The following is a 10,060-nucleotide window of genomic DNA, read 5'->3' as shown; positions in this document are numbered from 1 at the left end:
TTTAGAACTATACAGAAGACCGTTAGTCGTAGTATTCCCGCAACCACAACAACGTCTTCAGGGACTGCCACTCTGGCGTCACTGCGCAGCATTTTAGGGCCTTACATTGAAGAAGGCCAAGGAAGCAACTTTTTTGGTTAACGTAAGAGGATCCTAAAACCTTTATCGAGCTATGGGTGTCAGACAACCCACTGTGTGTAAAATTCTCGTCCCTAGTGCAAAACAAGTCGGCCTAAATTAGAGGTGTACAAGTGGGATGAAAAGATAAAAAACTTAGTATTTTAGATCGCCGGGTTTTCGTTTTCTCACGAGTGCAATACGATATTGATATGTCGTCATGTCGTCGTCCCAGCGTGCATAGAAGTTGCAAGTGCGTTTGAATGCTAGCAAAGTTGACTGAACGGACTTTGTCGGAAAACTGTGAAATTATATAATGTAACAATTTACAATGGGGCCAAAGATCCGGGAAAAACAAAACAAAGTACATATGGTGCCAAATAGATCCCGGGAAAAACCAAAACAAAATACATTATGTACAGGTGACACCCTTTGCTATAAAGCTAATAAAGACCACCATATTGTACATCTAAAAACCCTGTATTTCGACTTAAACTGAAAGCGCACGAACGTATAAAGTCGAAAAGTAAAATCGGTGTGAACTAAATTGATCTTCAGACCGACACAGTCTAATGGTCAGACATACAAAATGTTCTACTGTTCCGCACATCTATGCTCCTCTCTTGGTGAGGTTCAAGTCCTGTGCATTGCACGTCGGATCACTTCCACACGAATGGCCACAACAGTCCCGATCGGTACCCCTGATTCCAAGATATCACATTGAAACGCGACACCACGTCACATCACATATCGCGATCTTCATTTGCCAATTGGAGGCGCCAATTAAATAAAGTGATATAATAGGAACAAGCGCTATGTCGTTAATTAGATAACATACACATCAGTTACCATTAGAAATAATCCGTTCTATGTTATAGCCCCTGTATCCGTAACTTAGACATACATTTTGTAGAAGACTAATTTTGGAATATACAGCGAAAAGATCCTGGACTAGAGCACGACCCGAGGTAAAAGAGGATCGTGTTCATCGACAATGAATCATTTACTTTCCGCATGTCTATGTTAACCCGTGACACGTACCGTATAGTAACTTTGACGACCACCTTGCAGAATTCTCATCGTTCTTTTTAGGCAATAGTTCTTTATTGGTAGTGAGAACAGCGTAATATTCAGAGTATAGCAGGCGAACGAACGTGCATCAAACCACAAAGCTCTACTTACAAGTTCGCATTCTAGCAGGTCAACTGTTTCGCGCTAGTTTTTCTTCTCAGAGAGTCGGATCCTAAATTTTCGTCCAATTCCCAACGTCGCCCGCGCACGTCCAAAGACCCATAAACAAGGTCATAGTAAACCGTCGTATTATGAAGGACTGCGACAGGAGCGGAACATGTAGTACTAGAAGCAAGAGACTGACGACCCCTGTCTCCCGACTGGCAGGGATCGACCTCTAGACCTACCCAAGTATTAAAGCGTCCTCACGCTTATAACCCGTAAGATACCAGATTGGGCAGTCACGAAATATTTGTCGTCGTCATAAAAACTGTACATAAAGAAACTTTGATGTCCTCGGGTCACATTCGGAAGTCTTGACCCGTTCGCTACCACTGACGATCACTATGTGACAAACATTTTCAAAACCGTTTCTGGTCTTCGGTATTTCCAGAAAAGTGGCTACTGAAATCAATCTTACTGCTGTCTGTGCAATTCTCGGTGCGAGTTGGCGGACTTTATTTTGCTTACTTTAACATCATTTTTCATGGTGGGGCTAAGCCATTTCTTGGTATGGGTGTAGCCTAACCCAGCCATACCTTGGCGCTGCCACTGGTGGGATGTATGGGGCGGGCCATTCTGCACATGCGTTAAATGCGTAAAATATTTTAACGCAATTAATTCAAAAAATTAATTACCGCCGTTAACGCGATAATTTTGACAGCATTAATTAAAATGAGTAACGACATTACTTAACTCAGAATGTTGTTTTACATATTTTGCCTTTACCAACTATTGCACATACTGCGATTTGGACATGGTATAGTGCATATTTGGATTTAGATAAACCTTCTATTGATAGTGCAGCTCTAGAAGCTCATTGAAAGTGCACCCTGGCTCCTTCAGTTCAGACGTATGAGTCAAGCAATGTGCATGTTTCTAAGTGTAACCTCATGTGCATGTGGCTTCCTGTTTGCCTAACCACTAGTAAGAGTTGCAACATTCTGCCTTTGCCATGCAGGCTGATTCCCTGTGAGCCATCGTCTCCTCTGTGGTTTAGTGATATGAATCAGCCAATAGGCCTCTGTAAGCACAAGGCTGCCCTGCTACCTGGCTGATAAGTGGGCCATACAGAGAAGATGGAAAATACTTAGGGCGTTCTTACTCCCTCTCTCTGCCTGGTTCTGTGTGGCTCGCTCTCCTTCCCTCGCTCACCCAGCCTCTTTCACTTACCCCCCCCCCCTCTCAATCCTACCTCAAACTCTTCCCTTCACACCCTGTTAACGTCTCCCTCTGTCTATGCTGTTCTTTTAAGTGATGGGGTTAAACTAGAGGAGACAGAAAACAGCGGGGCGCTCTTCAAGGCTTGAAGCTTCTTTTTGAAGTTCTCCTTTAAAGTTCTCCTTCTTTCGCACAGTTCAATAGTAGGTGGCTGTCACCTGTTTCATCCCTGTGTCTTTGTAGTGACACCAGGCGTGCTGCGTCGTCTTTGCCTAGCGATGTCATCATTTTTCATTACAAACATCTCTGCCCTTGTAGCGGCGTGGTGCACAGTACGGTTGATGCAAAAGCCTCTTGACACAGTGACAATTGTAAAGCACACCTACATGGTCCTGTGAGCTCGGAACAAAAGACTCTGTTACCTTTCATCTGTCTTTGGTTTCCCCGTCCATCGAGAGCTCTTCACTCATTTGTTCCCGTCTGACCTTGTCTCTCACAACAGGGCTAATGTCTGCACATAATGAAACCCACTCGCAGACTGATTGCACTTCTTGCTGTTTGGTCATGAGAAATTAATGGAGTGCTGCACAAATATTGCAGATGTATTCTCCTGAAAAGAATCAGCCTCCCACCAGTCTGTGTTTTGCCCTGCAGAGAGAAGTGAGCAAGCAAAACATATCCTGTTGAATGATTGTTTGGACACATCAACAGTGATTCCCTAACCGCTTTCATTATGTTGTCCGTGTCCTGCTCATTTAAATGCAGCTTGAGAATAAAACACACTTCGATGGCCTGTATATAAAGACAGCTAATGTTGCCGCCCGTGGCAGCGATGTGCAGGCTGACCTCATCAGGAGAGCCTTGGCCTGTCTGCTCCATCCTCTGTGACTCGCCTACCCTGCTCCCTCCTTGGGGAATGGCGGCCTTCTGTATGCAGCTAGATTTCAATGGCATCTCAACTGAGAGCAGCAGTGACATGCAGAAAGAGACAGGATTAATAAGAGAGTGGGTGCCTGTGCAGCGGCCACTTGTTCGCCCACAAATGCAACGCAACAAAACGCATGACAGACAGGAGTCAGTAGGGTAATATGGAGATGAGTCGAAATGAAAAGGGAGATTAACGGGGGCCTTGTTTGAGGATCTGTGCAGCTGTGACGGCAACGCAGGGTTGACGATGAATTGACAGCTCTTCACCAGACATCGATCAGAGGTATTCAGAGGTGTTTTGGGGTGGTGGGATATGGCAGAGAGATGGAGAGATGAGAGAGCGCTGCATGGAGCTGGAGGCCCGGGCAGAGTGATGGATCACCTACATGCCGCAGCAGCCCCGCCACGCTGAACTCACCCTCAGAATTGATGAGCCACACCTCTCGTCTGCCCTTCTCTCCTTTTCCTGTCATATCCACTATTCTTCCATCACCCGCCTGCATTCTCCATCTCCATTTCTTCATTTGGTCACTCTCTGTCTCCACGTTCCTCAAGCTTCTCATGTCTCTCTCTCTGGCCCTCCACCTTTATCCTTTCTTTCTTTATTTCTCCCCCCCCCCACAATCTCCACATGGCAGGAGAGCCATGGAATGCAGTGCCATACTAATAAGGTTAGAGGGAGCATCTCTGTTTCTCAGGGTGACACCTTTTATAAATGACAGGAGCATGAGGCCCTGCCGGTGCTCAATCACCTCTGCAGGTGCTCGCCCATGGGGAGCCCAGCATGTGTTGTGTGTGAGCGTGTGCGGGCGTGTTTGTGTGTTATTGCCTCAGTGGGTCTTGCAGCAGCCAGGTTTACGGTGGAGCTAGTTGAAGTGGACAACAGTATTAGGAAGGAAACAAATCCGGGGGCCTAGTGAAGGCGAAGGAGAGAAATGACAGCATGGAGCTCTCCTGACCACCACTGCCTTGTTATGGCTCCCCGATGTGTGAACCAGGGACACACAAAACAGACACTTCCTCCTTTTATTGCCTTACACCACCTCTATCTCTGTTCTGTAGTCTGTCGCCTCACAGGCCTGCTTTATGGCCTCCACGAGGGGAGGAATGTTATCCTGTATCAGTCTCCAGGCTCCTTTTTTCACTGTTTGTGCTTGTTCATGCCAGTGTTTTCAGAACAAGGAGGAACTTTGAAACACACAGGGGTATGCCGCCCTTGGTTCATCTGAAAACACACCACCTTTATGTAAAAATCACACTTAGATGTTTTTCCAAACCTAAGTCATTTCCCCCCCTAATCATAACTAGGGTTGCAGTTTTTTTCTTTAGTTACCATTTTCAACATTGACCACATGTTTAAAACTGCAACTATAATGCATGAGACAATATGTTTCCCTTGTAGAATTAAGAACGCTCTGTTCTTCTATCTGTACTGCCATGTCCTGCCCACAAGGTCATCTAGCCTCTCAGAAAAGGACAACAAATTGCAAAAACACTAGTTTATTTTAGACCAACTGGGTTAGCGCCTATAGCTATCACTAAGGGATTCATGAATGGTGTTTTTTCTCTGCATGCAGGAGCTTTAGACCCAAATGTCATAAATGGCAGAATCAAAGCTGACAGATCATTGGAATGGCATCAGGAAGCCAGCAGGTGATAATCTTTCCTCAATGCTATTTCTATAACAGGTCTCCTTAAGCTGCTAGGAACGGCAGCCCACATCACTATCAAGGAAAAGGTCTGCCATGGTGAATGGATGTATATGTTCCCTTTCTGGCTGTTAATATGGGCTGCGTGCCAGTTATGATAATTGCCAAAAAAGCTGTAAAGTTTTAACGCCTCAGCCACGAGCACACACCATGGAAGTGAGTGCAGCGTAGGGCTGAACGATTAATCGATTTTAAATCCAAATCGCGATTTTAAATGATGCAATTATCAAATTGCAAAGCCTGCAATTTGTTTTCCTTTAATTTTGTTTGTTGTTGTTCTTCTTGTGTGTCAGTCATCCACACCAATCACAAGTGCTGTGCTCCACATGTACCAGTCATTGTTAACCAATCAGAAGTGGCCCATGATAGTAGCAGGTGATAGACGGATTGATCCAATCCCCTGCCAAGTATTTTTCAAATACTTTTCCAAATGGCTTCCATTGGAGCTTTCCTAGATGGTTTGGTGAAACAAACCATCTGAGTCAGGTTAGTAATGCTCCATGTTTTACATCTATTACAGGGAGAATCTTAAACTAAAGCTTGACTTTAAAGCAACCCAACGGAAGTTTCATGTAAGTTTACTAGTTCTTTCACTCGTAGCTCGGGCTGCGGGGGTGCTAGAGACGGGAGCACGTTGATAGGACCTTCCTAGCCGGAGACATGGACGCATTTTACAATAAACTTCCGTTGGGTCGCTTAAAAACAGATATCGCAAATTGAATCGCAATCGCAATATCCGACAGAAAAATGTTTTCCCCAAATTGTGCAGCCCTAGTGCAGTGTCATCATTTCGGAACATAAAAGCTACTCAGCCAGTCAAAGCAGTCTGGGTTCATTCTCTCCTTGCTGCCCAGTCTGAGCTATTTTTAGCCTCCCTGTGCTGCATGGCTCAACCAGCGTCGTAGCTACCTGGGTGTGAGGGCTTTGTCACTCCTGTAGGCTGGAGCGGCACTGATCTTGCACGCTTTACAGCTTCCTACTTCCATAGGGCTGCCAAACAACTCCTGCAGTGAAAGCAATGGAACAGACACAGAGTCGAAAAACAGTTAGTGTCTAAATGAAAGGTCCAAAAGTATTAGATTTTTCTTTTAACTTATACTTTGCGCTTTTTATCATGAGACAGAACAGTATTTTAACAAGCTGACACTTTTCTGTTCAGAACAATGCTAAGTAAACGTATTCAAGTGATTATTGATAAACTGATTAAAAAGTAATACACGAAAAACTGGAAGCAATCTTTCCTTTACAGAAGTGCACAGTTTACATGGTTTTACAAAACAATATGTGTTTGAACGTTTACTTGCTGTAATTGTAAAAAAACGTTTCAAATGATTGTTAAAAGACAACAGCACTTGAAAGACTGTAAAAGGCATGCATGATATCATGAATCATTTGTTTTAAGCTAACTGCAGGCGATACAGAAAAGTGCCTTTTGTTTTGCATGCACTGTTAGTCACAGGCATTTTGTTAAGGTACTGTAGTCTCTCTCCTGCAGGTATACAAACTTGTCCCTATTAATTCAGCATAATATTATTCAGCATTCTCTGGCATGGTAAACAAATGCTCCAAACAGATTCATTTGAAGCGACTGCGCCGCAATCCCACGGCGCATTAGAGCTGTTTAAATGCATTGAGTGCTCTGAGACACTCACTCAGAGCCCTCGTGATGGTTTCCCCTTTCTTCTCGTTTTCTCTCGAGTTCAGACACGGCACCAGCGACACAACGGCACACGTGTAACCTAAAAACGTTGTACCATGATGCATCATTCCTGAGTGGCGGTTTAACCGAGCTTCATCTGTGGTTTGAGGCTTTCTATCTATTTTGTTTTTGAATTATGCAACAAACAGGCAACACTAGTGAATGATGTAATATGGAAATCCAATCTAGTGTTGAGTAGTAATAAACTAAAACCCTTTAAATTCTCTCAACATGCAAACCAATATCAGACAGTCCTGCGGCCGCCAAAGATAACACATCCCAGTCTCGCTCTGCTCCGCCTGTGGGCTGCTGAGGCTAAATTCTCTTTCTCAATGGGTGGTAATCTGAGGATTAATGGCAGCAACACATCTGCCAGTCATGTGGCAGCGCGACACAGATGGCGAGGGACGCACACAAGGGACGCAGACAGGGAAACGATTGGCTCCAACATTCTGTCACTCGTCCACTACAACATGCTGCTGCAAGGCTCTAATGTTTTCAATCAGCTAAATCCATATTCCTCAAGTACATGAGTGGCTCCCACTTGTACAATCTCCCCCATTGGGTCCTCGATGAGGTCGCTCCCTTAAAGGAGTGTTTCGTTGAGGCTATTAAATGTTGTGTGATTTTTACACACAATCTTTACATTCAAAGATTAAGGAACATTTTGCAGGTTTTGAAGTTGAGTTGCATGAGGTCGGTACTTATCAGTAGGGAATTTATTGCGAGCTGTATATGACGCTTGGCAAGCCCCCAGTTTTGAGAATAAGACAGCAGTACGCGCAGCAAAGCTAAGCTATGCACTGACCTAAAAGAAAGGCAAACCTAAAAAAAAATCTAAATCTGTTTAGGGGTAAGCTTTATTGTTAAAATTCGCCATTTCTTGCCAGCAAACTGCCTTTTCTGATGGGAAATGTATCCTCACAGAACACAGGGGTTGCTGGTGTACTGCTGCCTCCATCAGTAAGTTAGATTGTCTAGTGGTTTTGGCAAGAGTACCGATATTTGATAACGTATTTACTTCCCCATTGGAAAAGGATTTTTGACAACAAGGTAAAGCAGGGAAAATATTCTAAATAAAGCGCACACTTCACTCATATTGATTTTTTCTCAGTGGACCTTTCTTTGTGGTGTCTAAAATACATTATCTGCTGCCCCCTTCCACTGAAGTACATTGCTTTGCTCCCATGCCTTTACTCTTCCAAGGTGCCATCTATATTCACTGACTGTAGATATTACCTTAAACAACCCCATCTGAAAAACTTCACTATCTCTTTAAAAAAACATGTTTTATAAAATTGAATACCACTATTTTGTCCTTTAGAAGACACTTGCTGTTTTGTAATCTTAAAATCTCCACTCCCCTTTCTACTACAACGTGTTACCTTAACTTATGACTGTTGTAAGGCTACTGCCACCAATGGCCCCCATAACAATACCAGCAGCCACTGTGGCTGATGTGATAGGAGTTCCATTGGCTTTCAGGGGCGCAGTAATAGCACATATCCAATATGGAGGCAGAGAAAAAGATGATCCTAACAATGCCTCTTGCAGTGCCTCTGGCTACAGGGCCAACACACACTCACACTCACAAGCCCACACACAATCACACACTATCTGTGTTTTGCTCTCCTTAGAGGAGCAGGGGAGCAGGCACATGTGTCTCCCTGAATTACTTTAAAGAAGAGGCAGTGGGAGTGATTCTATTCTAGTAGGAAAAAACACAGTCAATTCTGATTTAATAAAACAACACTCTCACTTGCTGTGTATGCCTCATGCAGTTTTTGTCTAAGTTTTGCTCCTTGCCCTTCATTTCCCCCATTTTCTCCTTTGTGTCTGAGCAGGTGGTGGGTCCCCCGGCTGCAGGGGCTTTCCGAGAGCGCCCTCCCAAACCAACCACCTTTCGCAAGTTCTACGAGCGCGGGGAGTTCCCGATGGCACTGGAGCATGACGCCAAAGGCAACCGCATTGCATGGAAGGTAGGAACGCTTCCCATTTCCCAAGACTTGACTAATGCTTGTGGTTTTCACACGACATTAGCAAAAAGTCTAAGGTGCAACATTCGCCATCAGTGAACGTTGTGTGTCGGAATGTGAATGGGGGAAGTTCCTCTTAATAACACAAAAATACAAATCTATGAGCTGGCAAAGAACAAGAAAACATCAATCAGGCAATGAAGAAAATTGTCAGCAAAGATTTTTTTATTTACAACTACACTCCCCCCCCCCCCCCCCCCCACCCCATTGTTGTCAAGGAGTCATGGTGGTTGAATAGAAGACTCAAACAGGTGTTGTGCAAACACCAATTATAGTCATCATTGTCAGCCGACGGAAGGTGATGATGACAGTCTCTCACACATTCAACGGTCCAATGTGGCCTGCTCTCCTGTAGGAGGCAGTGTAGATTAGCTCACTTGAAGGCTCCACCTGTCTCACAGCCCCAATCACAGAATCCGTCAATCACAACCTCTATAGGAACTCAGGGCAGGCGCAGCCAAACAAAGAGACTGATTGTATGTTTTTGTGTGTACTGCATGTGTGTGTGTTTCAATGCGCAAGCCTCCACAGAGCCATTAGACTCCTCACAGTGTGTGTGGGATGAATGCATTCCTATAATGTTGCTTTATTTCAGCCCCCACTATGCTGCCGGCTATCTTATAACTTCTCAACTGCTGTGCAGCAACCACTCTTAATGACATGTATTCATAGTAAGCAACGATAAATGAATCAAACAAATGATACACTTCTCCTCCCATTTCTCCTACTTCAAAGAGAGAAGGAAATGGGTGGGTGGGTGAGTGAGCTTTCCCGCTAGTTAGCTGTCTGTCTTCAGGTGAAAACACAGTAAAAGCTCTCTTTGTATGAATTATTTATGTCAAATGTTCAAATGAATCTTTTCGTTTGCAAAAAAATATAATGGATTTCTTTTGTGTTCTGCCCATGAAAAAGCACTCAGCAGTTGGGATGTGGTGTATGAAATTGTTGCTGTCATCTCCATCCCAGCTGTTATGCGTATTGATTTCCCCCCAATAATTATACACATGCTCATTCTAAAATCCTCCTCAAAAGAGGAGTTTATTGCTCGAGTCTATTGTGATTACTTGCACTGACTATGAGCAAATGTCTTCTTTTTTTTTAAAGTTGTGTCTGTGTTGGAGGCGATACATTTTCCTTTGTGATTAGTGTTCCCTTAAAGTCAGTCTTTATCATCCTTCTGT

The 10,060-nt window shown here is 44.1% G+C and overlaps 1 protein-coding gene across 1 annotated transcript in view; it reads left to right on the top strand.

Moving 5' to 3' along the window:
- Positions 1–10,060, top strand: part of pacrg (PARK2 co-regulated) — a 140,873-nt gene that overhangs the window by 17,042 nt on the left and 113,771 nt on the right. The window contains exon 2 of the mRNA XM_010777187.1: positions 8,688–8,822. Coding sequence (XP_010775489.1) covers positions 8,688–8,822 — 135 coding nt within the window. The remainder of the gene's footprint in view (positions 1–8,687; positions 8,823–10,060) is intronic.

The sequence above is a fragment of the Notothenia coriiceps genome, unplaced genomic scaffold, assembly GCF_000735185.1.
Source record: "Notothenia coriiceps isolate Sejong01 unplaced genomic scaffold, NC01 NC01_scaffold00017855, whole genome shotgun sequence".
NCBI lineage: Eukaryota > Metazoa > Chordata > Actinopteri > Perciformes > Nototheniidae > Notothenia > Notothenia coriiceps.
Note: the sequence above shows the minus strand (reverse complement) of the source record. Positions and strands in the feature narration are given on the sequence as shown.